Source organism: Cnephaeus nilssonii (assembly GCF_951640355.1).
Source record: "Cnephaeus nilssonii genome assembly, chromosome: 2".
NCBI classification, from domain to species: domain Eukaryota; kingdom Metazoa; phylum Chordata; class Mammalia; order Chiroptera; family Vespertilionidae; genus Cnephaeus; species Cnephaeus nilssonii.
Genome location: NC_137073.1, coordinates 33199931 through 33227488, shown reverse-complemented (window position 1 = coordinate 33227488; position 27558 = coordinate 33199931). Strand labels below are relative to the sequence as shown.

General features: G+C 55.0%; 1 protein-coding gene across 2 annotated transcripts; it reads left to right on the top strand.

The window, feature by feature from the left end:
• Positions 1-1347: 1347 nt before the first annotated feature.
• LIMK1 (LIM domain kinase 1) lies at positions 1348-27344 on the top strand. 2 transcript variants are annotated; one of them, XM_079783438.1, is made up of 16 exons: positions 1348-1606; positions 3361-3457; positions 9918-10056; positions 10401-10510; positions 11678-11884; positions 16424-16529; positions 16628-16794; positions 17922-18105; positions 18944-19030; positions 19364-19495; positions 20620-20679; positions 20947-21012; positions 23577-23733; positions 25641-25696; positions 25907-26064; positions 26162-27344. In XM_079783438.1, the coding sequence occupies exons 1-16, from the start codon at positions 1552-1554 to the stop codon at positions 26322-26324; spliced, it is 1944 nt and encodes a 647-aa protein (XP_079639564.1). In that variant the 5' UTR covers positions 1348-1551; the 3' UTR covers positions 26325-27344. The 2 variants fall into 2 exon arrangements, with proteins under 2 accessions (XP_079639564.1, XP_079639565.1); XM_079783439.1 differs by lacking the exons at positions 1348-1606; positions 3361-3457 and adding an exon at positions 6392-6780.
• Positions 27345-27558: the final 214 nt, after the last annotated feature.

The following is a 27558-nucleotide window of genomic DNA, read 5'->3' as shown; positions in this document are numbered from 1 at the left end:
TCACTCAGCTAACCGAGGACAGGCCCGTCGCCCCTCCAGGTCCACTCTGAGCACTCCCTTCACCCTGCACTGCGGCCCTCTCCTAAGCCCCTCCTCCCTGGGGCAGTGCCTGCTGCCACCCCCTGGGAGTGTGCCTGTCTCATTGGTTTCCCTTAACCCTGCCCGATTGTAAAACCTCCTTTATTAAACTCTGCTCAATAATCCCCACTGAATGCTCCTGTTTCCTGCCAGGATCTTATCTGAGACATGCCCTATAGAAACGCAAAAACATTGTACAGCCTCTGAGGACCTCAATGTCTCCTTGGGGGGACACTTTCCTGTAAGTGCTCTGGGACCATCTGACCAGAAGGCAGTGGGGGCACTAGTGTCTGTCTAAATATTAAGTATTTTTAAAGCCCAGCTTCTTTATGATTAGAAATCAAGATTTGAATACCCCCCAAGGTAATAGTTTTGCACCAGGGCTGAGTGCCTGGCCTTACAGGCCACTGGCCAGGGCCCTGGCAAGAGAAGTCTAGCAAATGTGATGGCTGAAGCCAGAGTCTGGGTACCTCTGCCTTTATTCACTTGGGCACATGGCTCAACCTCTCTGCTCATAGCTTCCTGGGCAATCGGATAAAGGGGGAGGGCGGGCCTAGGGGGAGATAGGGTCGCTCCTCCCCAGGGAGCATTCTAGGATTCTCCACTTCTAGGCACGCTGCTACACCCTTCTAGTGCTGAACTGGGCACCTGTGCTTTGGGAACCAACCAATTCCTCTGGCCACTTCCCTCGGCCAAAACCCTGTTCATCTGTTCCTCCTCCTGAACCCTGGGCAGGGCAGCGCCAGCATCAAGTCTCCAGCGCTGGAAAGAGCACAGCCCCGAGCACATCTGTCACGGTCCGACAGAAGGTCACCCCTCCCCCAGGTCCTGCTCCCTTAGCTCCCTGCCTAGCTGGTGAGGGCCTGAGCCTTTGGGCCATCGCCTTCCCTCCCCAAGGCGGCCACCACGGTCCTCAAGGTCCACAAAGTCTCCTCCAGCTCAAGTCCCAGTTCTTGGCCTCCATCCAGCTGCCTCGGGTCAGAAGGGGGTTCCTGCCGGGAAACTGAGGCCCCTTCTTGGGGCTTCTAAACGCGCCTAGGTGGCCCCGCGTAAGCCTCAGTTCTCGGTTGACGTATCTCCGCCTCCGGGCGCTGGGAGGGAGCAGCCGCTCGGAAAGATGAATGAAGGGGCGGAGGAGTTGGTAGGGGCGGGGCGCCGCGGGGGCGCGGGGCGGGGCCGCGCAGGGCAGTTCGCCGCCTCCCCGCCCCTCTCCGCCCCGCCCCGCCTCCTGCCGCAGCTCGGAGGCCCCGCCCCGGCCCGCCCCTCCGCTCCATCCCCAGGCCGCCGTGGCGCGGAGCCGGTGCGGGAGCCGGTGTCCGAGAGGCGGCTGCGGCGCCGCAAGCCGGAGCCCACCCCGGCCGGGCCCGCTCTCTCCGCCTCCGCCTCCCGGGCCGGCGGCGGCTGCGGGCCAGCTCGCGGGGCCCGGGTCGCCCCCAGCCCCAGCGCCGCCGGGCCCCGCCTCCCGCCGAGTGCATGAGGTTGACGCTACTTTGTTGCACCTGGAGGGAAGAACGTATGGGAGAGGAAGGTGCGCGGGGTGCGGGCCGGGCTGGGCGCCCACCTGGGGCCGGGCGGGCGGAGGCGCCTTCTGGAGGGAGCCGGGGGCTCGGGAGGGGGCCGGGCCCGGCCGCTACGGAGGCCGGGTCTGCCGCGAGGCCGCGCCCCTGCCTCCTTGGGGATGTTGAGCTCGACCTTCCGAAGCCCGCAGGCCCCTCCCTGACACGCTCCCACCCGGCTTCCCCTCTTCCGCCCTGGGTGGGCTGCCCTCCCGTGGGGAGAGCCCCTCCTCCCTTTCTTCCCGCCTTCCCCTGTCCCCCGACCGACGACCACCCGGTAAGAGTCTCAGGCACTGCCCCCCACCCCCAGCCCGGCCGTCAGCTGCGTGCTCTGCCCACCCGGGGCCTGCCTCAGGCCCCCCTTACCCAGTCTGACCCTGTCTGGGAAGAAAGCGGTTCCAGGGAAGCCGCAGCCCTGGGTCCGAGTTGCCGTCTGGCGCCTGCTTGGCTCAGTGACCTTGAGCCAGGCGCTAGCTGTTGGGCCTCAGTTTCCCCGTCTGTACAGGTGGGGCCGCATAGTTGCCTCCCCCGCCCCCTCCCGGTACCGGTGGTTGGGGGCCGAGTGGGCAGAGTCCAGATGAACCTCCAGGGAGTCCTTGGCAGTTTGTTGAGGGCCCGCACTCCCGCGCTCCCTGCCAGCAGTGTTGGCGGGAGGATGACTAATCCCAGCCTCCTCTTCAGCCCCTTCCCCTTACTGGGGCTCCAGACTTGGGACTCCACCGCAGTTAGGGTATGAAGACCAGGCTCCCCCAAAACTCCCCCAGCCCAGAGCAGGGTCAGGTCTCCTTCCCAGGGTTTCCTCAGCTGCACCATCACATAGGCCCACCGGGTCCTGACTAGGCAGCCCTGCCATCCACCTGGCTGCCCGCCAGGCCCCTGAAGGCCTACTTGGAACAAGGGCCCACCTCACCATCGCCCTTCTGCCCCTACCGTAGGTCCCTGGGTCCTCGTGGAGGCACAGGCCGAGGCCTGGGAGCCTGCTGTGTGACCCAGCAAGCCTTAACCTCTCCAGGCCTCAGTCTCCCCATCCGTACAATGAGGAAGGGCAGGCTTGGGGGATCTTCCAGGGCCCACCCCAGTTCTAACCATGCCAGGCTCCAAGGATGACTAAGCATGCCTAGTGGCTAGCTTGTGGAGGTGCCAGGCTCCCTGGAGCAGGTGTCTGGGAGTGCCCAGCCCTGCAGTCCCAGCCTCTGGTCAGGCCAGGACATAGCCAAAGCTCATTTGGGGCTGGCCCCTCTGGGCTTCCTGCCCTTCCCCTCCCAGGGGTTTCGACCCAGGATGCACCCGTCCAGCCCTATCTAATCCCTACCTGGACTTGAAGGGTCTTAGTACCTTTTTCTGGGCAGGCAGGGGAGAAAAGGAGTTGTGACAAGAATGTCACCCCTGCCTTATTTCTAAATCCTGCAGCTTTCTTACTCCCCATTTACCTTGAGTTGAAGAATGCTGTTGCTGGAGAGTGGACATCTGATCCTCTTCAGTTTACAGTCAGTTTATAGATAGGGAAATTGAGATCTAGAGAGTCTTGGTAATTTCACCAAGGCCTCAGCAAGACTCAAACCTGCCTCCTTTCTCCTTCGGCACAGTGACTGCCTAGCCTGGGTGCTGTGTGTGCGCGCGCAGGAGGATTTGGGCAGGTGCATGTGGGGTCGACAGGGCAGGCTAGGCCTGCACCAAACCGGGCCTCCGCTAAGCATGGTTCCTGGCTCCCTTACCGCCCCTGCAGGAAGCGAGTTGCCCGTGTGTGCAAGCTGCGGCCAGAGGATCTATGATGGCCAGTACCTCCAGGCCCTGAACACTGACTGGCACGCAGATTGCTTCAGGTAAGGTGGGCTGGCCAGGGGTGGGGTGCCCTAAGCAAGACCTACCAAAGACAGGTGGCTAGGCAAGCATTCTGGGAGAGCTGCCTACTCCCCCTGGTGCTGTCTCTTGACTTCCAGCAAGTCTTTGGCCTCAGTTTCCCCATCTGTTAAATAGGCACTTGGACTAGAGATCCCTAAAGGCCTCTGTTTTGTCATTCTAGACCTCTTAGGAGAGGAGAGGAGAAACCTGTCTTTCCACCAGTATTACTAAGCCCTGCAGCAACCTAGGCAGGGGGCGGGGGGAAAGCAGTGCACCCTTGCCTTCCGAGTGCTCATGCTCCAGGGGAGGAAGGGAGACAAACCCAGCCTTGGGGAAAGTTGGGCCTCCTTCACCGGGCCGAAGGCTGGTTGTGAAGATGCATAGCCCAGACACTAACTCCCATGTGTTGGAGACAGGGGCCAGGACTGTGACTGAGCACATGGGCAACCCAATAGGACCATAATTAGAAGCAGGATCAGGGATAGCCTTAGAGTTGGCGTTAGAGCCAGAGTTGGGGTCTCAAAGGATGTGAGGTTTCCCACATGGGAAGGAATTCCAGGCAGGAAGGAATTCCAGGCAGAGGACCCAACAGGTGCAAAGGGTGGAATGGTTACAGGGCCTGGCTCAGTCAGTGAACAGCCAGTCAGGTGGAAATGCATTGCAAAGGAAGGAAAGTGAAGTTGGGAACCCCAGCTAGGGTCAGAGTATTGACCACCAGCTGATGGAGTTTATTTCAGTCAGTGGGAACCTCTGACAAAAATTTTTTTTCATTTTTAAGAATGTCTAACGTTTTCTACAGTTTAGTAAGGGCCAGGCACTGGTGTAAGGACAGTTAGATATTTTGTTGTCTCCATTAATTAAGACACAGAGGGGTTAATCCTTTTGACCAAAGTCACCCAGCCAGTGAGTGAAATGAATACCCACCACCCACACCACTGGCTAGTGAGGCCAGAAGAGAGGCAGGCACCATGCCTGTTCCCAGGCAGGTGTTCAGAAGGAGGTCTTCAGGGCAGCAAGGGATTCTCAGTAGGCAGAGAAACCACAGGCACTGAGACAGGGAGGTGGGGCAGCGTGGGCAGTGGAGGGAACTGGAACAGCTCATTTGGTTGGCATAGATTGAGTGGAGGGATGCAGTGAGGAGGCAAACTTGTGATTGATTTGTGAAGGGCCCTGAACGCCAAGATAAGCACCTTCTGAGGGTGTAGGGAGCCAGCAGAGGGATTCAGAGAGCAGAAAGCACGGGAGGGACGTGGGCAGAAGTGCTATTGAAAAGTGCCATCCCAGTAGCAGATGGAAACTTGGCAGAGAATGAACCATCACAGTAGTTCAGGGGTCTTAAGGCCTGATGTAAGACAGTGACTAGGAGCGGAGAGAATTGGAGATTTCGAAGGGACAAGGTATGGCAAGTTTTAGTCATACTAGCCACCACTTATGAGCACTCTTTTAATGTCATGTCATTAGACCTTCAACATAAGGTTTGAATGAAGTACCGTTATTTGCCCAGCTTGTATGTGAGAAATGGAGGCTCAGAAAGACCAAGTAACTCACTGAACGTTGCAACAGCTAGAGCTGGGACTTGAACCTATGTCTGTCTCATCCCAGATCACTGCAGAGTTGAAGCGGTGAGGGGTCTTGGGTTGGGGCTGGGGGCTGGTGAGTGGCAGGCGCTGAATTTAAAGTGGTCTGGTTTTTACCCTGGTGCTGGGGAGGGGAGGGGTCTGTTGGCTCTGGTGGAGTCAGGGGCTGGGTTGGTGATGAGTTGTGCCCTGTCCCTGTTGAATTAGAGGTGTGGTGGACTATCCAGGGTGGCAGTGCCCTGCCCAGAGCTGGCTGAGGTGGTCTGACGCCAGTCAGAGGTGAGAGGGCCAGAGAGAACAGCCTGCTTAGGGCTGGCACTGAGATGGCCGGGGCAGGGAGGCGGGGGGAGGGTTAAGATGGGGCCAAGAGAAATCAGGGGAAGAACTTTAGGAGCCTCTGTACCTCTGGTGGGGAGGGAGACGGAGCCTTGGGAGACATGGGGAAGGGCCGTGAGTACAGCTATGGAAGCCACAGAGTCGAGGAGTGGGACAGAATGCATGGAACCTGGCTTTGAAGGGCCACAGCCCTGCATAACCAGGAGAGGGGTGAAGCCCCTGGTGGGGGCAGCAGGAAGGAGGCATGTTTGGGCTATCCCTGGCATGACAGGCACAGAGAAGGCTCCCACAGTGAGGCGAGCCCGTAGGTAGTAAGAGCCACAGGTTCCATAGTGTGGCGTGCATGAGTGTTCTGACCCTGTGGTGTGGTTCTCCCAGCAGCCCCTAAAACCGGTGATGCCAACAGTGTCCGCATCCCATGACAGCTGGAAAGCAGTTCAGACAGGAGTCACTGCTTGCCTGGCCCCCATGGCCAATAGGCAGCCAATCTGGCTCTCAGTGGGATGCCCAAGGCTCTGATTCTGTTTGGTTTCTCTCTGGAAGCTTCTCAGTGCCATGAGCTCTGAGGCCTTGCCGTGGGAGAGTTCCTGTGGGCACACAGGATGCCCTCCGGCATTAATACTGGGGGGTCATTGTCACCCCAGGCCCCCCCTTTCTCTGTTCCAGGCACCCCATCCCTTGTGGGGCCCCACCTTCTGGAAGGTGATAGCCACGCCTGGAGTGGTCCAGGCTTCCCTTTGGCCCAGCTGCTGCCTTTGGGAGGTCCCTTCCCAGCAGCCTGCGCTCATGAGCCGTGGGGCTGCTGTAGCTCTGGTAACGTCCCCCCGGAGGCTGGGTGAGGAGGGTGAGCACGCAGCTGGCACTGGGGCTGGAGCCTGGGTCAGAATGCAGCCTCCCCCTCTTTGGGGGACCTTTCAGGCAAGGAGGACAGAGTGTCCGTGAAAGTCGACCTCTGTTCTCTTGGGGGCAGCACCGGAAGAAGCAGCTGCTTTGAGCTTGTCCCTGTCCCCAGAGAGCCCCGAGCCCTCACTGCCTTTAAGTGGAGGCCGAAGAGCATGGAGGACGCCTCTCTCGGTGTGTAGCTGCTGCCACAGCCCCCCTGCCTGCACCAGAGTGCCAGCAGACGGCCCTTCCACTGCTTCCTGTTGCGGGCTCAGACCAAGTCCGCCGGCACCCACACTGCTGCATTCTCCTCCCAGGCTGGTGGCCACGCTGGCCCCACCCTCTGCAAGCCTCCAATCCTGAGTGCCTGGAGTAGGATGGGGAAGCGGCCGGTCGGCCCACCCTGCCTGTGCACTCCCCATAGGCCTCCAGAGCCCCTGGAGCTGTGGGGAGCTGCACAGGATGCTGACCTCCGCCCCGAGAAGAAGGCACTTCTTTCGAGGGGCCAAGTAAGTGGAAAGCCCCTTCCCCACCTGCCCATACCTCAGGCAGGTCCCTGGTGTAAGGTCTGGGACGAGAGGCAACTGTGGTTCAAACCGACCTGGGTCCAGGCTGAGGGGCAGGAGAACTGAAACTCCTGGTCACTGTTGGCCGCCTGTTGAGGGGAAGCAGGCCGCTGCTGAAGCTTCTGGCCTTTCTGGTACAGTCTCTCCATGAGGCTGATCCTCCAGCTGCCCTTCCTTCACCTCTGATGTCTGGGGATGTGGCCCTGGGTGGAGTGTACTCACGGGAGGGATGGGCCGGTCCTTGCAGAGGTTGCCACTGCCTCTCAGCCCAGCCTTCTCGTGCCCTCCCCAGTGGCTGAGCCTAGCTTTGTCTTCTGCTCTCAGGGAGAGGTACCCTGTTTGGGGCAGACAGACAGCTGTCCTCTAGGACTTCCTCTCTGTCTGACCCTGGGCCATCTCTGTACACCCTTAGTACCTGGCACTCCTCTCTTGACATCCTTTGTGGGAGCAGGGGCATGTGTAGGGCACCCCTAAGAGCCAGGCCTGCCTGCCCCACCTGCCTCCTCTGGCTCCTGGCTGGATGTGGACCTGAGGGGTGAAGAGATGGACAGGGTTAGGGGCTCCTGAGTACCTTCCTTTAGCAAAGGTCCACTGAGGCCACAAGTGCCAGCCACCCAGCTGCTGCGTGAGCCTGGGCTAGATCCCCTATCTGAGATGGAGGTCCCCTGCCCCCTGTCTGAGATAAGAGGCCCAGCTGGGGTGCCCTGGAGCAGTTCTGAGGATGCTGGGGGTGGAAACTGCTCCAGATGGAGTGCACAGAGCAGGTCTCTCTGGTGGGAACCACTTATGTTCTCTTTGGGGCTCAGTGTTTGTGGGTGCCTGGCCGGGGACCTCAGAGCCCCTGCAGGTTAATGGTGGGCCAACAAAGGCTGGCTGTGCAGGCTGGGGTGGGGGTGAGGGGCACCGAGCAGGTTTCACGGAAGCGGTGACCAGGTTGCGATTACACTTACGGGGCCCTTGGATGCCCACGTGGCCCTAGTCTGTGAGGTCGGGTCTTCCAGGGCTGCCACGTAGGAGTTTGTGAAGGAGTAGGAGTCTGTGGGAGGGGGAAGAGCATTCTCTCCCCTGGAGGAAGGCAGCTGCTCCGGACCAACCCACCCACCCGAAGTCAGGCAGCCCCCACTTCCTGAATCCTGGCAGCCTGGGAGTGAGGGGGAGACTCCTGTGGTGACACTCCTGTTACATCGTGATGTGCCTGCTCCGCGGCAGGGTGAGGTGAATCACTGATCAGTGCAGCGCGTGGGGGGCCTCCCGGTGGTCGTGGTGCAGTGTCTGCACCGCCTCTTTGCAGAACCGCTTCTCCAGCACCTCCCCCCCACCCCTTCCGCCTCCCCCGCCACCCCTTCCGCAGTGAGATGCCCGCCCCCTGCGGGGCCCAGGGCAGGAAGGGGGGGTGCGGATGACGTCATGGCTCTGGTCCAGATGCTGCTTCCGCTGCCTCCTCTCTTGTCCCAGGGAGGTCTCCCGAGTCCCTCCCTCCCCACTCCCCTCTTTCATAGGGAAATGGCATCAGACCCCTCTTCTGCATGCATCTCACTCCCCACCCTGTTTCTGAATCCAGGCATTTTGTGCCTTCCTTGCCCTGACCTCTCCCCACCAATCACCCCTCCCTCTGGCTCCCAGACAATGGAGAACAGGCTGGGTCCCTTAAAGGGACAGTGTCCCACAGCACTCTTGGCTGCTGCTCTCTCCCTCTTCATCCCCAGTTGCCTAGTTAAGGAGCAGTCAATGAAAGCAGACTGTGTAGAGTGGAGGGTTCCCTGGGGTCGGGGCTGGCTCACTCAGGACCCCGTCTTTCCTGCCCCCTCTCTTCCCAATTGTTTCCCTGCTGAGCCATAAGCGCTGAGCCTGGGTCCTTCTGTACGGTGTGACCTTGGCACATCACCCAGAGGGCGCAAAGAGCCGCCAGACTGGATGGATTCTCTGCATGGTGTGTCCTCTGGCCCCTAGGACCCTGGGTCAGTCTTTTGAAAACATGCCCCTGAGGGCTCACTGGGATCCACATTTCTGCATTTGCTCCTCCTGATTTAGCTGGGCTGTGGGTGCCTACTCCACTGGGACAGACACTTGGGGGGAAAGAAGTTTAGCTCCAGGCCTGTGGGATGACACCAAGAAGCTAGTACATCATTCCTCCCCATCGGCTCTTCAGGGGCCCCACCAGCTGGGCTTCCCTAGTAGCCCCTGGTGATGGGGCAGGGGGATTGTGGCCCTGATGATCCTCCATACAGCAGGACTGCTCTTCTGAAGGAAGGTGTGGGGCCTAAGGCTCTGGTTGAGGTCGAGGGAGGGACGATGCTGCGCTGCCCCTTAAGTCCCCTTGTGACTGGCAGCACCTGTAGGCCTGATGGGTCTAGAAAACCAGCAGATCCTCTGTCTAAACCAATCCTGCCTGGTCTCTGCTGACCTGAACTCCTGCTTCATACCTTAGTAGAACCCAGAGTAGCTTTATGTGACGAGCAGTTCCGATGCTCTGAAGCTCATCTGCCTTCTCTAAAATGAGGATGTCCATGCCTGCCTCACGGTGGCCTGTGAGGATTAAGTAAGTTTAACCAAGACAGTGAGAAGGTGCTAGCTTAGTAGGTCTTCACAGCTCCAACAGGTCACTTTTATATACGTCAGTTGGCTCAAGCTGCCTCCAACATTGCTTGGGTGGGGGCAGAGGAGAGGGAGAGGAAGCTGTCTAGAGAAGTGGGCCCATGGTTTGTTAGGATCCCCAACTCAGTCCTGGGCTCCCTGGTTCCATTACGCTCTCCATGACCAAGAGCTAGTCACTTGCCCTCTCTTAGCCATCTTTCTTACATGACAAGGGACAGGGGCTCAGATGAGCCAGATACTTGGGGTGCAGAACTGCTCTGGGTGGTTGTGCAGGCTGTGCACTGCACAGAGACTTCTGGCCAAGGGGGCCGAATCCCTCCCTGACTCCACCTGGTAAGTAAGCCCTGTGCTCCAGTGCAGGCTGTCTCTGCCCAGAGGGCACACCTTTTTGTAATTCTCACAAGGTGCCTATAGACTGACTAGACCCAGCTGTGGGAGAGGGTTGGGAGTGGGCCATGCTAAGCCCCGGCTCCTCTCCCGTCCAGGTGTTGTGAATGCAGCGCTCCCCTCTCACACCAGTACTATGAGAAGGATGGGCAGCTCTTCTGCAAGAAAGACTATTGGGCCCGCTATGGCGAATCTTGCCACGGATGCTCGGAACACATCACCAAGGGGCTGGTCATGGTGAGCACCCCCTGCCCCGCTCGCATGTCTCACCTGGTCTGTATGTGTGTGTCCGTCCGTGTCCTCACAGGTTTCCCTGCTCGAGATCTCTCTCCCATCATCACTCTCGTTCTTCTTTTCACTGGTTCTCTAATTCCCTCATGCCTTCTTAGCCTGTTTGTCTGTCTGTATCCCTCAGCCCCCTACCTTTACTAGTAGAACCAGCTCTGTCCAGGAGCTCAGCAGCTGGCCAGCCAGACCCTCAAGGTTTGTTTGGGGTTGCCCTTCTAAGAGAAGGTCAAGGGGAGGAGATATGGGAGTTGAAGGGACTACTAAGTTGGGTTGTCCCCCCACCCTCCTTCCAGGTGGCGGGGGAGCTGAAGTACCACCCAGAGTGCTTCATCTGCCTCACGTGTGGGACCTTCATTGGTGACGGGGACACCTACACGCTGGTGGAACACTCCAAGCTGTACTGGTGAGTGTGCTGGCCCCTGTCCCAGTCTGCCGTGCCCACCTGTAGCACAGGTCTCCCATACCAGGGCCCTTTCCCTACCCAATGGGGCAGTCGTTAATAAAAGTGCTTCGTAGGAGTGACTGGGAAATATGACATGAGAGTCACACTGAGAAAGCCTCAGATTTCTTATTATTGTATTACTGGCACCAACTACTGACCCTCCAAGTTTAGGGCCCAGTCCGCACGCAACAAGACCACCTTCACTTCAGACAAGTTGAGGAGTCCCTAGGCCACTCCCACTTCAGACCAGCTGGTTACAGATCAGGAATTCCCACAACCCCCTCAGGTTTGATAATTCACTAAATGACTCACAGAATTCAGGAAAGTTCTATAATTAGGATTCAGTTTTTTATAAAGGATACAAATCAGAACCAGCCGGATGAAATAACACAAAGGGGAAGGTCCAAGAGGGTCCAGAAAGCAAAGGTTCTATGCATTCCCCCCAGTGGGAGCAGGACGTGTGACCCCCACGCCCCACCGCAGCATCACCAGAGTTCTTATTGAGGTTCCGTTATGTGGGCAGAATTGATAGAATCATTGGACACGTGATTGGACTCAGTCTCCAGACCCCCTCCCCTTCTCGGAAGTTGAACTGGGTCAAAGCACCAACCTTTTAATCACTAGGTTGGTCTTTTTGGTGACCAGCCCCCATCCTGAATCATCTTGTTAACATAAACTTGGGTGTAGCCTGAGGGGCTCCGGAAAAACTAAGACACTCTGATTCCAAGGCTTTAGAGCCTCTTTCCCAGAAACCAGGGACAAAGACCAGAGAAATTTTTTATTATGTAACTGATAAAACTGGATTCAAGGGCAGCATGGCTTGATCCCAAATGGACTTTTAATGACTTACTCCTGAACTGGACTTAACCCCAGGCCTCTTTCTGGTCAGCTTATACTGCGACAAGCGAGTAGGCAAAGCCAGACTGAATGAGCATCAAAGAGAGGCAAGGGCAGGGCTGCGCATGCTCAGTTTCTGCTCCCGGTCTCATCAGGCAGCTAAGCTCCTCCCCCTCCCATGGGAAGCAGTCAGGGTGGTAGAACTGGGACTTGGGGGTGGGGAGATGCTGGTGACTGCTGATGCTCTTTTCTTCCCACTCTTTGGGTTCCCACTGCCTGTGACTCTTGCAGCGGGCACTGCTACTACCAGACTGTGGTGACCCCTGTCATCGAGCAGATCCTGCCCGACTCCCCCGGCTCTCACCTGCCCCACACCGTCACCCTAGTCTCCATCCCAGCCACAGCTCATGGCAAACGTGGCCTCTCAGTCTCCATCGACCCACCTCATGGCCCACCAGGTTGTGGCACGGAGCACTCCCACACCGTCCGCGTCCAAGGGTGAGTGGCTGGCCTGCTGAGGCTGCAGGTGGTGTGGCTGTAGCCATGGATGTTTTAGATGGGGAGCCAACTCTGGGACTGGGGGCTCTGAAAACGGTAGCATGTAGGCCCATATAGAGCCCAGCTCTGACAGCCTGGTATACCAGATGCCTAGTTCCTCTAAAAACCACTACACAGCCCTAGCTGGTTTGGCTCAGTGGCCAGAGCGTCAGCCTGTGGACTGAAGGGTCCCAGGTTCGATTCCAGTCAAGGGCACATGCCTGGGTTGCGTGCTCAATCCCCAGTGCTGGGGGCGTGCAGGATGCAGCCAATCAATGATACGCTGTCATCATTGATGTTTCTATCTATCTTTCCCTCTCCCTTTCTCTCTGAAATCAATAAAAATATATTTCAAAAAATAAGTAATAATTTCTTATTGGATCCACATCTGATCCAATAAGAAAGAAAAGTAATCAGGTCAAGATTAAGTGAAGGAGGGAGCCCAGGGATATCAGCAGAATACTAAAGGTAGCCATGCCTTGAGGGCAGATCTAAATTGGGTGAACTTAAGCTTCAATTTTCTTGATTCTTTTTTTTTTTTTAATATGTTGTTATTGATTTTAGAGAGAGAGGAAGGGAGAGAGATAGAAACATCGATGAGAGAGATACAGTGATCAGCTGCCTCCTGCACACCCCAAACTAGGGATCGAGACTGCAACCCGGGTGTGTGCCCTGATCAGGAATTGAACCAGGACCTCTTGGTTCATGGGTTGATACTCAACCACTGAGCAGCACCAGCCGGGCCTTAAGCTTCAATTTTCAAGTCCTTTCATGGCTGGGTCTTTCAAAGCCTTGACTTGCTAAGGAAGCTAGTCTAATAAGAAAACTGCTCCCTCCCCTATTAAACTTTGGACCCCAAAAGGGCTCTCAAGGTAAGGATGAATGAGAAATAAACCACACCTTCCATCAGCTCACACTCCACCCACACACCCCCAACTCCGAGAACTGTAAAATAAACTGATTTGAACCTGAATGGAAGGGGAGAGGGAATCTAAGAATTTATACACTTGGGATTGCAAACCAAATTCCTATGTCTGGGTGGTTCAAAAAGCCTTAAGACAAAATTGTAAAAGTTTAAAATGCTTCTTCCCTGCTGATGGTGCTCCCAAGCCCTTTACAGAATCAGATGCAGATCCTTTCTGAAGAAACCCACTTCCAGGCTTCTTTGAATTTACTTAGATAAGTGTCTCAAGGATGATGAGCAATTCAGTCAAATCAGAACCAGCCAGATGAAGTAACACAAATCACTGAACAAATATATAAGAAAGCAAGGCATTGTGAGCAAGAGTCAGCAGAAACAACAGGACCAGACCTATAAAACCTTCTGATATTGGAATGACCAGAAATGGTATAAAATAATTACGCTCAATATGTTTCCATAAAAAGATGCCTGAAAAATGAGTAAAGTAATAAATTTGTAAAGGAACCAAATATACCTCTAGAAATGAAATATAAAATTATTAAAACAAAAATATTAATTCAAGCATTTAACAATAGAGTACAGTTTAAAATAGAAGAGAGAAGCAGATACACAAAAAGATGAAAACTGGGAAAGAGAGGTTAAGACATATGGAGGACAGTGAGGGGATCAGATCATCCATTTGGAATCCCAGAAGAAGAGAGAACTAATGGGAAAGAGGCACTATTTGAAGATGTAATGGCTGAGAACTTCGTAGAACTGATAAAAGACGCCAATCCACAGACTCATGTCCAGTAAATCCCAAACAGCAAAATAAAAATAAATCCACCATGGATCACCCCATCTAGGGAAATTAGTACCCTAAAGGAAAAAGAAAAGACTTTCAAAGTGGCCATAGAAAATAGAGAAATTACCTTCAAAAAAGTTCAGTTGGACTGACAGCTGATTTCTCAATAGAAAACATGTAAGCCAGAAATCAGTGAAATGATATATTTAATGCACTGAGCAAAAAATAACCACCAACCTAGAATTCTATATTTGAAATATCCTTCAAGAATGAAGGTGAAATAGACATGGTAAGGCAGGCAAAACCAAGATTTGGTACTAGCAGCTCATCCCTAAAGAAAATTCTAAAGGATGCAGAAAAGGTCTGCGATGCCAGGAGGAATAAAGATTAGGGAGCCAGCTCACTTACAGCTCACTGTGACGTTGAGCAGCTAGCTCCCTGTCCTCGATGGGCTTTGGGGTCTTCGAACAATAAGGAAGTTGGACACTTGGGAGCCTTGTAAGATTTCTCTGAGGAGTTCATTGGCTCCTGGAGAAGTAGTTTTAAATGTCTCCCATGTCCCCACGTCTGGACCTGAGAACCAAGTGCCAGCTTCCATTGGATTCAGTGAACTTCCTCACACACCTGCTGGGTTCCAGGCACCAGGCCTAAGAAGTGAAGGTAGTCCTGGGGAGGGAGGATGCTGGCAGGCTTGCCTTTCCATCTCCACCCCCACCTTGAGCATCAGCCAGGCCAGCAGCTGCCTTACATACACAAGTAAGCAGACAGACTGGTGAGAGAGATGGGGGAACTCCCAGACCAGCTGGTCCCTGACAACCAGGCAGGATTTTAGAAATGGAGAGCCACGGGCACCTCCCCCGTCTCCCTTGCTGGCTGAGCATTCTTTCCAGACAACATCTGCTTTCCAGTTTCTGCAGAGCTGCCCCGTCTCAGAAGCTCCCAGCTTGCCCAAAGGCTGCTGACCGGATTTACTTGTTTTAAGCGAGTCTTAGTTGACCACTTTTCATTTTGTTTATAGCAGCATTTTAAGGAAAGTTTATCTCCAACCTAGCCCCCTGCTGCCTTAACAGGAGACTGAAGGAAGGGAGATGAGAAGTCTAAAGAATATATTTTTCAGGCTCTATCCATGAGAAGCTTATATTAATGGAAATGTATTCATTGGTGTGTGTGTGTTTTTTTCAACTTTTTATCTTGACATTTATAAATTTACAGAAAATTTGCTAAAATAATAAGTATATTGAACACTTATACAACCTTCACCTAGATTCATCCATTTTAATTTTTTGCCACATTTGGGGTGTATGTGTGTGTCTCCCTCTACATTTATGTATGTGTATACATATGTACTGATTTATATATACACATATATGTACATATTGTCATTTACTAAATCATTTGAAAGTAAGTTACAGATATCATTGACCCTTCCTCCCTGCCAAAAAAAACTTAGACATTCTCCTAAAAGTAAGGATATTCTCTTACATAATTATCAGTTGTAATTATATGTAATCATGCCACTTAGGAAGTTTAATATTGATACAGTACTTTTATCCAGTATGCAATCCATGTTCAGATGTTGCCAGGTGTCTCAGTCCTGTTCTTTGTAACAGTTTCCTGATCAGGATCTAGTCCATGATCATGCATTTCACTGAGTCCTCATGTCTCTTCAGTCTCTTAATTTGTGACAGTGTCTCAGCTTTTCATTGTCCTCCATGACGTTTATGAAGAGTGCAGGTCAGTTGTTAAGTGGGATGTCCCTCCATTGGGTTTGACTGATGTCTCCTCTTTATTAGATTTAGCTTATGCATTTTGGCCTGATACCACATAAGTGCTGCTGTGTCCTTCTCTGTGCATCGTCACATGATGCCCTTTATTGGGGATGTCAGCTCTGATAAACCTCTCTGCTGTAAAGGATTTTTCCCCCCTTTGTAATGTAATCAATAAGTCATTTATGAGATTTGACTCTGCAAATATCCTGTTCCCAAGAACCTTTCACCGAATGGTGCTGGCATCCGTAGGTGATTCTTATCTGTATTAATTATTACCATGATGGTTCCCCTTCTGCATTTATTACCTGGCTTTCCAATATAAAGAAAAGCTCCCCTAGGTATGAATATGCTCTTGATAATGAAATTTTTTTATGAATCTCTTTTCCTTAAAGTCTTCAGTTCCCTCTCTATCCTGTCACCTACCCTTCCCCATCTCAGGGCAGAGGTAAAGTGGGCATTCCTTAAAAAGCTTTTATGCAGACAAAAGGAAAACCAGATAACACCAAAGAGTTAAAAGAAGCGATTAAATTTGGCAAATTGGCCATTCCATGAGTTAGCTTATGGCCAACTAATTGAGGGCGTCATCCCATCTCCACTCCGTAATTGTGGCTCAGGGCAGGCCTCGAGCTCCTTCCTGCTTGATTCCGGAGGAATGGGAGCCTTCACCTCATCTTGCAGGGCAAGTTTGGGAGTGAGGTAGGAATCCAGACCCTTTTAACATTCATGACATTCGTCTGCTCCAATCAAACCAGGAGGTTCGGAGGATTGGTGTGTTGAATGGCAGCCCCTGAGCATCTGGTGTGGGGCAGCAAATAGCTAAGGGAGTGCCTCCTTTCTCCAGTTTCACACAGCAGAGACATCAGTAATTAATGACAGAATTCTCACCAAACCAGAACTCCAAGTTCTAGACCATTGCCATCTACTGATCACACAAGTTAGAGCCAGATCACCTTGGTTTCCTCTCAGTGCTCTAGGGGACAGGTGGGCGGGCAGGAGTCTGACCACTGCTCTTGCTCTGCCCACAGAGTGGACCCAGGCTGCATGAGCCCAGATGTGAAGAATTCCATCCATGTTGGAGACCGGATCCTGGAGATCAATGGCACACCCATTCGGAACGTGCCCCTGGATGAGGTATGGGTCCTGAGTCTGGGAAGCAGGATTGGAGGTGGTGCCTTCATGCCTGCCCCCACCACCTGGGACTCACCTGTCCACACACCTGCTCTCCCCAGATTGATCTGCTGATCCAGGAAACCAGCCGCTTGCTCCAGCTGACTCTTGAGCACGACCCTCACGACACGCTGGGCCATGTGGCGGGCCCGGAGCCCAGCCCCCTGGGCTCCCCAGCTCACACTCCCAGTGGAGAGGCTGGCAGCTCTGCCCGGCAGAAACCTGTCCTGTAAGTCAGCCCTGTACCTTGGTGTATCTGGGTACTTTCACTGATGTTGGGCCTCGAAATGGGACCTGATTCCCACCCTCCAGTCACTCAGTCTGTGAGGGAGTCAGCCCTGCAGAAAAGCAGGCCAGCAAAAGGTGCTGGGGACTATGAGAGGAAGGACGGGTAGTGAGAAGTAGGAAAATAGGTGGAAGCATCTCCCCCAGCTGGAATTACAGAGCTTTCCAGGGTGTACCAGCGCCTTGGTTGCAAGGAGCAGCCCACGAGTAACTCAGGATGATGGGAGCGTTGGGTGTGGTTTGGGAGGGGTGGGCTCCAGGCAGAAGCTAACTGCAGGGCTTCAGATGTGGCAGGGGTCCTTGGACCTTGTCCACCCGTCACAGGGCCTCACTGAGGGGTGTGGCAACAAAGGGATGTGTTTCACAGAGACCACTCTGGTCCCCCGTGTGGGAGGGCACCCACGACCAGAGGTAGCTAGGGGGCTGTTGCAGTGGTCCAGGTTAGGGGTGCCCTGTACTCTCCTGCAGGGGGTTGGAGGACATGAGGAAGAAACCAGAAGCAGCCTGGTCCTCACTGCACTTACTGTGGGCCTGCTCGGGACTCCTGATAAAGACTTGGGGAAGGGGCGGGGAGACCGCCTTTACTCTTGAGAAATACTGATGCTGAGGTTATGTATTTTTTCCCCACTTGTGTTTGTCTGGAGCTCAAGCCACCCTCTAAGGCCACCAATGTGGCAGGGCTGTGGGCTTCTTGGGAAGGTCGTCTGCATCTGCACCCCAGGACCCAAATGCTGGGAGACAAAGTATCTGACCCAGCGCCACCAAGCAGAGAAGCCCAAGGACAAACGTTCCTACCAAGGGCACCTGAACAATAGTGGGCCTCAAACAGGAAGGCCAAACAGGATGGGACACCAGGTGCTGGCATCAGGATGGGGTGAGAGTCTGGTGACCGCCCCAGGAGAGCTGCCCTGTGCTGCCCGCTCAGAACGGATGATTATGCAGAGACTGACATACATGGGAACATGACAGGCAAGAGGAAGGGGGCAGGCCGAGGCCTAGCCTCCCCCAGGGGGCCTCAGCCAGGTGTCCACCTGCCCCCTGGTGGCACTGGGCATGTGTGTGTGTCCCCAGGAGGAGCTACAGCATCGACAGATCTCCGGGTGCCAGCTCACTGGGCTCCCCTGCCTCCCAGTGCAGGGACCTGGGGCGCTCTGAGTCCCTTCGCGTGGTTTGCCGGCCACACCGCATCTTCCGGCCATCGGACCTCATCCACGGGGAGGTGTTGGGCAAGGGCTGCTTCGGCCAGGCCATCAAGGTACAGGGCACGCCGGGCATGGACAGGCCAAGAGTGGGAGCAGGCAGGCAGGCGGGTGCAGCCTATCAGTCCTACCTCCTCCCACCAGTGTCTCCAGGAAGCCACAGGGAAGGGGCTTCCAGACTCCCTAGCCAGTCTCCTCCACCTGGGCCTCCTTGAGCTAGTGAGGGGAAGGGTACCTACTCCAGATAGACCCAGAACTTTATATGGAGGCGGTTGTTGGGAGGTGGCAGCTGGGAGGGCAGCCCAGCCACACCCTGAAGGCCTCATACTGAGCTTGATGCCAACCCACTCGGGCTCGGGACTGCTTTCCCCTTCACACTCTCCCCAGCAGAGACGTGAGCCCTTCCCTGGCTCTCTTGTCACGGGCTATGACTAGGCTAGAGGATTCAGGATTATACAAAAGGTACTGGTCAGGTTGCCCACATGCTCTTGTCCAGATAGGCCCTGGCCCCCAGCCCTTATCCCTGGTCCCATTGCCAGGGGAGGAGTCCCTGGCAAAGCCACTATTCCACCTCCAGGAGACAGCCCAGCAGAGCAAAGACAGCTGGCCTCTGGGTCAGGCGGTCCTGGACCCAAGCCCAGCCACCTCCTTCCCTGACAACTGGGTGACCTGGAGCCCTGCTAGGAAACCTCCCTGAGCCTCAGTTTCCTCATCTGTAACGTATTAAGTTCTGCCACCCTTGAGGGCCAGGACATCACATGAAATGTCTGTGAAGATCTTGAAGCTGACTATTTATCTCCCTGACAGTCCTGGGGTAGGGATGGGGCCTCGGCAAGTTGGGCTTAGAGCAGAGCTTCTGTCTGTCTATCTCCATGCCTCGGTGTCCCCACGCAGGTGACACACCGGGAGACAGGTGAGGTGATGGTGATGAAGGAGCTGATCCGGTTCGACGAGGAGACACAGAGGACATTTCTCAAGGAGGTCAGTGAGTGGAACTGCCACACTCGCTTCACCAGACTTCGGGTACCTGCTGTGGCCCCCACCCCTTTCCACCATTGAGAGGGGTGGCAGAGGGTCCCAAGAGGATGACACTCAAGTCAAACAACGAAAGCAGAAAAAGTATCTGCCAGGAGGGCAAGAAAGGCAGGGCCACCCTGGGGTGAGGAGCAGCTCCAACAAAGAGCGTAGTGGCAGTGGGTGCGGCAGGAGCCCCATGGGCGGGGAGGGTCCCCTGTCTTTGGCCTTGTCTGTGGCCTCTGGTGGGACAGTGGAGGGAGAAGGAGATGTGTGCGCAGCCTGTTTGTTCCCCGCCAGGTGAAGGTCATGCGATGCCTGGAGCATCCCAATGTGCTCAAGTTCATCGGGGTGCTCTACAAGGACAAGAGGCTCAACTTCATCACCGAGTACATCAAGGGGGGCACACTCCGGGGCATCATCAAGAGCATGGTGAGTTCTGGGCTGCCCCGTGAAAGGCACCTCCCTCTTTGGTGGCGTGGGCCTCTGGTCTCAAAAGACCCTCCAAACCCTGGTTCGGAATCCAGTAGGGTTGCTCTAACTCCATCTGAAGCCGGGGGGAAGCTGAGGCTCAGAGAAGGGTGGCAGCTATGCTGAGGGGACACAGGCTGTTTTGAATTGGTCATCCTGCAGGGCCGCAGGCCAGCCCCAGCCCACCTGCCCCAGGTCAAACACCTGAGAGGCCCCTCCCGTTACCTCTTCACGCGGACCTTTGTTTTGCTTCTGGTGAAAGCAAATCATTTGTACTGTTTGTCCTGTTCCATAAAATCCAGAACTAAGGGCTGGGAAAGAATTGCAAAGCCACCTTTAGAAGCAAAGTGCTTGGAGGGGTACTTCCATCGCTCTTGTGCTGCTGGCAGGGCCCCTGGGGTCCAGTGTGAGGGCTGTCAGTGTCACCCTGAGACCCTGAGTTCCTGTCCCCTCCCGCGCCCGCCGCTGATTCCTCCCTCCTCGGCCAAATTACCTGGTGTTGCCGGAGTGTCACTTTGTGGGCTCCTAACAGATATGACTTCTCAGAGAGGATTCTGTGGTCAAGTACCACTTAGGCTTCCTAACTGCGCTCTGAGTCTTTAATATGCTCCGATGTCCTCACCCTCCCTCTGGAGGTCTCCAGGGGATGAGGTGAGAGAAGAAGTTATTTCCCCAAATGACAGCCCAAAGCCCTGCTCTCCTGAGCGATATGGCTGGCCCGTGGCAGGTGACCTCACCAGGCCCATCTATGATGGTCCATGAAAGTCAGTTCAGATTTTTAAAAAACTTGGAAGGATGGGATTTTGTAGAAGATAAAATAGCTTTTCTCTCAGAGTTGGCACATCAGGAACTACAGAGGAATATCTCTCTCCTCCCCACCCCCACTTTAGTGTTCGAAATCAGTTCTGCTAGAAAATTGTTTTGAATTACACACCCACACCCATTAGAAGGAACAGTGTGGGTGCAGATGAGAGTGGGTTCATCAGACCCTCTAGGACACTTGCACCCTGCCTCTCTCTCACCCCTTTGCCCCACCACTGTGGCCCTGTTTTGGCCCTTCCTGGCCATTGTCTCTCCGCCCCCAGGACAGCCAGTACCCATGGAGTCAGAGGGTGAGCTTTGCCAAGGACATTGCCTCGGGGATGGTGAGTAAGCTTTGGTTCTGACTTACGGGGTGTGAGCTGGTGATCCAACCCCACTTATAAAAACATTCTCTCTGCTAATCTGAAATTCCACAAGGGATTTAGACATGAAAGCCACGAGGAAGCTTTGAGAGTGAACAGAGAGGACCGAGTGGGGAGAACACCCCCAACCGGCCTGATGGGGGCGGGGTGGGAGGTGGGAGCCTCTGGGGCCAGGGCTGGGGTCCTTCAGCGCAGCCGCCTCCTGACCTTTGTGCCCCCCTCCCCCAGGCCTACCTCCACTCCATGAACATCATCCACCGGGACCTCAACTCCCACAACTGCCTGGTCCGTGAGGTGAGCAGCCTGGGCCTGGGTGGGAGGGGACAGCAGGAGCCCTGCCCACCACACTCAGTCTCAAGGCCTTTTCTGAACAGGGGTCCCTGGGTAGGTGCCCCTACTCCAGTTTAGCCCGGGGGTCGGGGGGGGTGGCGGAGGGGAACAGCTCAAGGCCAGGAGGCAAACAGACCTCACTGTGCCATTTAAGCCACTGACATTGCAGGTTGTAGGTGGGTCTGACAAGTCAATGAAGGAAAAATGGATGTGTAAACCATAAAGGTCCAGGCGTGTGGCATTCATAGAGAACAGCCTACAGCAGAGTGGCCAGGCCTACACCAGGCCGCTCTCCCGGCTGTGGGTCTAGAGTGGGGCCTGGGCATGTGGGCTGGGTCGTCAGGGCAGGCTTCCTGAAAGAGGCTTTGAGGGGACATACTTAAGAGGAGTAGTGATTAGGCTGTCTGCAGGAAACAGAGGAGGGAGTGACTGGCCGCCCAACTGGAGAGGCCTCCTGGGGCTGCCGTAACAACGTGCCACAGACTGGATGGCTTAAAGTAACAGCAGTGTGTCCTCAGGGTTCAGGAAGACAAAAGCCCAAAATCAAGGTGTTGGCCTGGTTAGTTCTAAGGGAAAATCTGGCCCCTCCTCTCTCCTAGCTTCTGGTGGCTGCTGGCACTCCTTGGGGTTCCTTGGCTTGTAGCTACATCACTCCAGTCTCTGCCTCCATCTTCACGTGGCCTTCTTCCCTCTGTTCTCTATGTCTTCTTAAAGGACACCAGTCATTGGGTTTAGGGCCCACCCTAATCCCGTGTAACCTCATGCTAACTAAGTGTGTCTGCAGAGACCCTGTTTCCATGTTAGTTCACATTGAGGTTTCGGGAGGACATGAATTTGCTGGGGACATGATTCATCACACTACAGGCAGGATGAGCACCCGTCCCTGAGAGGCGGAGCTCTCCAGCAAGCTGTCTGTCCAGTGAATTCAGTACAGGAAGAGTGTCTGATGGTGGCAGCGGGACATGCAAAGACACAGCAGTATGACATCCAGGAAGCCATGAGTTGCTCACTGTCAAGTGGGGTCTCAGCCCCTGGGGATGTTCAGGCAACGCAGGGATTTTCTAGGCTGTGGGAAACAGTGGGCAGTGAGCCCAGAGAGGTTGGTGAGGCTAGATCCACTCCATGGACCTTCCAGGGAGCCGGCTTAGGCTGCCCCTGCTGGCAATGGGTATCACTGCTAGGTCCAGCCAGTGTGCTGGGCACAGTGAGAACAGGGTGACCTGTCACAGCCTCAGTCCCACAGCACAGCCCATCCTTTAAGAATCTGCTGAGAGTTGTGAGCCTCCTGTCCCCAGAATCTATCTGTGCACAACCAAACTCTTTGTCTACAATTTGGGGCCTCTGAGAATCGGTGATGGCCCTCACTGGTTTCCCTAGAGCTGTTCCTATAGCAGGATCTGCAGAACCCTGCACCATTTGATCCTGCGAGACTTACGAAAGTGCACTGTCCTGAGCCCCCCACCAGGCCTTCTGAAAGGGATGGGGCAGGAACCAGCACTTGAACAATCCTAATGGACCCTGGCTTTCAAGAACCCTGCCCAGGAGTCTGAGGAACCCAGGTCAAGACCCTTCAACTAATTCCCACCTGATATTACACCTGAGGAGATGGAGCCCTGAGAGGGACTGTGTCCCCTGAGGCCTCATCGAGGTGGGCCCAGGATGCACTTCATCCCTTCGCCCATACGCCATCTCTGTAGAGTTTTCTCTAGGTGACTGTTCACATTCATGTTACCCCCAAAGGCAGCACATAGTCCTTCCCTTCAGAGTAAGCCTGGCTCTAACTCACCTGCCTGGGGCCCTGCCCCTCAGCCTTGCTGTGCCCATTCCTCGGTGTCCACCCAGCAGTGGCCAATCCTGGGCCTGGCAAATAGGTTCCAGAATTCCAGGGCCCCAGACACCAAGCCTAAGAGGCTGGGCCTTGGGGCACTCGGAGGATCTCCCCAGCCCCCTGACTTGGCACTGTGCCCTAGGGTCCCTGCCTGTCCCTCCTCGCTCAGGAGACCCCATCCCTGATTTTACCATCTTGGCTGAACACAGCAGTCAGCATCTCAGCGCTGCCAGGGTCCAGGCTGGGCCCTGGGAGGGGCTCCTACAAACCTAACACAGCAGAGCCAGGGGCTCTGGAGCCCTGGGTTTGAATCCAGTCCTATCATTGACCAGCTGGGTGGCCTTAAGCAATTTTCTTAACCTCTCTCGGCCTCAGTCACCTCATCTGCAAAGTAACATGTACCAGATTGTTGGAGAATTAAGAGATAAATAATAAATAGGGGAGTGGGGCCACACTGGTATTTTCTGAAGCTTTGGGCAGCTCCATTTGCAAAGAGCAGAGGGGTTTGGGGAAGGAAGGCAGTCCCAGCCCTGCACACGAGCCCCTCTGAACAATGGGGTTACACCCCCACCAGCAGCCCCCAGGTGTCAGAGGTATGTTCTCTGGCTGTCTGTGGATTGGTGTGGGGTCCAGGCTAGGAGCAGGTGGCTGGTGGTGGCAGGAACATGCTCAGTGTGTCCCTGCTTCCTCATCACCCCAGAACAAGAACGTGGTGGTGGCTGACTTTGGGTTGGCGCGGCTCATGGTGGATGAGAAGACTCAGCCTGAAGACCTGCGAAGCCTCAAGAAGCCAGACCGGAGAAAGCGTTACACAGTGGTAGGCAACCCCTACTGGATGGCGCCCGAGATGATCAATGGTGAGTGGGCGGCCCCACCTGTCATATCTCCCTGGGACCCAGGGGTCCCAGGCAGAGCTGCAGCCACCCAAGCCCTGGCCTCCTCAGCCCCTCTGCTTCCTCTTTGGGTCCTTTTTCCCATTGCTGGTGTAACAAATTACCACACACTTGGCTTAAAAACACAAGTTTTTGTGTAGTTCTGGAGGTCAGGAGTCCAGTAACTTAAGTCTCACTGGGCTTAAGTTAGTGTCAGTAGGGCTGGTTCCTTGAAGGCTCTAGGGGAGAATCTGTTCCTCCTCTTTCCAGCTCCTAGAGGCTACTCGTTCCTCAGGTGGTGGCCCCTTCTTCCAGCAAGGCCAGGAGCCTGGCATCATCTCTCTGACATCTGTGTCCAGAATCACATTTCTTTCCCTGACCCTGACTCTCCTCGCTCTCATAAGGACCTTTATGACTACATAGAGTTCATCCCAGTAATCCAAAATCTCCCCCCTCCACCCCCCGCCTCAAGATTCTTAACTTAATCACTTCTGCATAGTCCTGTATAAGGCAGTGAATTCACAAGTTCCAGGGCTCAGGACATGGACATCTTTGGGGGCCGTTATTCCGCCTAGGATAGGCCCTCTCTCTCCCACTCCCTTTCTTTTTTAATCAGGCCTGTCACACTGTGGTCCTGTGTATGCCTAGACCAGTGATGGTGAACCTATGACACGCGTGTCAGCACTGACACGCGTAGCCATTTCTGATGACACGCGGCTGCTGAGGCGGCCGCATGCCGAGGATGAAACATTTGCTGCTCCTGAGGATGAAACATTTGCAAAATAATGTTTTTTCCTCTAAGTGACACACTACCCGAGTTATGCTCAGTTTTTTGGCGAAGTTTGACACACCAAGCTCAAAAGGTTGCCCAAGGTTGCCCATCACTGGCCTAGACCATGGATTATAAAGCCCCTCCATAGGCAGGTGGCATGCAAACACAGGGTCAGGATAGGCAGACTAGGGGTCATCTCAGCGCCAGCTCTGACTGAAGTTAACATAGCCCCCCCCCCCCCCCCCGCAAATAACTTCACCTGTAAAGTAAGGCTAACAGTCCCTATCTTTAAGGAGTGGTGTGAGGATTAGATAAGGTTATAAACTAGGTAGCACTCAGTAAATGAGTGTCTATATTGATTGTTTTTAGCATCATGAGGTAGATGGTATTCTTCCCATTGTACAGATGAAGAAACTGAGGCTTAGAGAGTTCTGAAGGTGCTGTAACAAATTACCACAAACTGGGTGACTTAAAACGAAAGAAGTTTATGCTCTTATATAAGGTTCTGGAAGCTGGAAGTCTGAAATCAGTGGAGCTGTGCTCCCTGCAGAGACTGTAGGGGAGAGTTCATTCCTTGCTGCTTCAGGCAGCTGTCTTGGCATTCCCAGGCTTTAGGCCACATCATTCCAATCTCTGCACCCATCTTCCCATGGCCACTGCCTCCTCTTCTGTGTGTCTTCTCTTCTGTCTCTCTTATAAGGACACTTGTGATGGCATTTAGGGCTTCCCTGGATAATCTGGGATTATCTCATCTCAAGAACCTTAATCATATCTGCAAAGACCCTGTTTTCAACAAAGTAGCGTTCACAGGTTCCAGGGGTTTGACATGGTTATCTTTCAGGGCCACAATGAAGTCCATGACTTGTCTGGAATCCTACAGCTTGTCAGTGACCAAGCTGGGCCTGGTACCCCTTACCCAGGGCTCTTGTCCTCACCACCCCCCCCCCACCACCCCCGAAAGTTTTCTCAGCCCTGGTAGGGTCAGGGGCAGAGCATCTTCCTTCTGGTCATGACCTGCTGGCCAGGGCATCCATGAGGTTTGCCAGTCCCTGGCCCAGCATCCCTGCCAGTTGGATCCCTGGCCCTGCCTCACTTGCTAATAGTCAGTTTCTTTGTCTAGGCCGAAGCTATGATGAGAAGGTGGATGTGTTTTCCTTTGGAATCGTCCTGTGCGAGGTAGGTCCAGGGGTGGGCAGCAGTTGGCATCAGGCCCGGTGGCTCCTCTCCACTGCCTACCCTCCTAGGCTGCAGGCTAGGGAGGCTCCTGGGAACTGGGCTGCCCACAGCAATTTGCATCCAGGCCCAGTGTAAACTCCCCTCAAATGCCGCCTGGGTGGTACCCAGCCCCAGGGGCCCCTGGGTAACTGCTGGCCCTGTGCTGGACAGATCATCGGGCGGGTGAACGCTGACCCCGACTACCTGCCCCGCACCATGGACTTTGGCCTCAATGTGCGAGGCTTCCTGGACCGCTATTGCCCCCCAAACTGTCCCCCGAGCTTCTTCCCCATTACCGTGCGCTGCTGTGATCTGGACCCTGAGAAGAGGTGAGTGGGGTAGGGCGCGGCCTGGGCAGCCTTGGGGTGGGCTGGTCCTCAGCAGAGCCAGAACCCACCATCCCTCTCCCCTGACCTGTCATCCCAGGCCCTCCTTCGTGAAGCTGGAGCAATGGTTGGAGACCCTCCGCATGCACTTGGCCGGCCACCTACCACTAGGCTCACAGCTGGAGCAGCTGGACAGGGGCTTCTGGGAGACCTACCGGCGTGGCGAAAGTGGACTGCCTGCCCACCCCGAGGTCCCTGACTGAGCCCAGCCCACCCAGCAGCCCCTGTCCCCACTCCAGAAAATCCACCCTGCACCAGATTCCTCTGCAGGAGGCAGCCGGGTGTGGAGGCTCAGCAGAAGTGGGCACCCAGACCCCTCCCCATCACTAGGCCCTGACTTGCCTCCTACCCTGTGGGCTGTGGCCGTGCGCTGTCTCCGCCCCCAGCCGCAGAGCTGGCCTGGCTGCATACACATCACCTCACCCTGCCTCACCTGTCTCGGTGGGGTTGCCCCCTCTTGCTTCTCCTTGCATGAGCTTGAGGGCCCATGTGAATTGTGCCCCATCCCACACCCCACCGCCCTGGCTATCCTGCACACGCTCCACCTGTCTGCAGCTCCTCCAAGGCCTTGCTGGAGGCCAACTTCAGACCATGCCCTGTCACGGCTGAGTACACAGGAGGGGGTGTGCCAAGGGAGCGGTGTTCCCAGGAGCCATAAGGGTCTGGGGCCTATCACCACCCCCGCCCAGGGGTGTCTAGGTAGTAGCAGGTATTGATAACTATCCAAACCCCCAAAGCAAAGAGTCGTCTGCTCCTGTAGGGGGCATCCCTGTTGGCGGGGCAGCAGCCCTTCTTGCTTTGGGTCTTTTTGTTTCTTTATTAAAGCCACTTTAGTGGGAAGCAGGTACTAGGCCTCAGGGCAAAGGGAGGGTCCCTGGCAGAGCTGCTGGGAGGAGCGGCAGGGGAAGGTTGGGTAGAGCGGACGAGGCAGGTGTCCACCAGCATCCCAGCCCCTGAAGTTCATCTCGGCGCCCCTCCTGGACCTCTCCCTGAGGCTCCTTACCGGTAGCTGGAGCAGCCCCTGCCTCTCCCCGTGCCCCTCTGTCCTCTGGGTTCTTTCTGTGTAATCTATTTTTTAAGAAGAGTTTGTATTATTTTTTCATACGGCTGCAGCAGCAGCTGCTGGGGGCTTGGGGTTTTATTTTATGGGCTGGTGGGGGGAGGGCCATTTTATCACTTTGCCTCAGTTGAGCATCTAGGAAGTATTAAAACTGTGAAGCCTTCTCAGTGCACTTTGAACCTGGAAAATCATCTAAACAGGCCCACAGGACTGCGACTCAGGGAGGTGGGACAGTCACCTCCATCCAGGAAAAATCATGTCCAAGGAACAAAACCCAGACTCAGAACAATAAACTCAATTCCGTGCTCCCCCCGACCCCCCCAGATCCTGCGTCGCAATGTTTGTCTGGGGGCCCTGAGGAAATAGGATGAGAACGG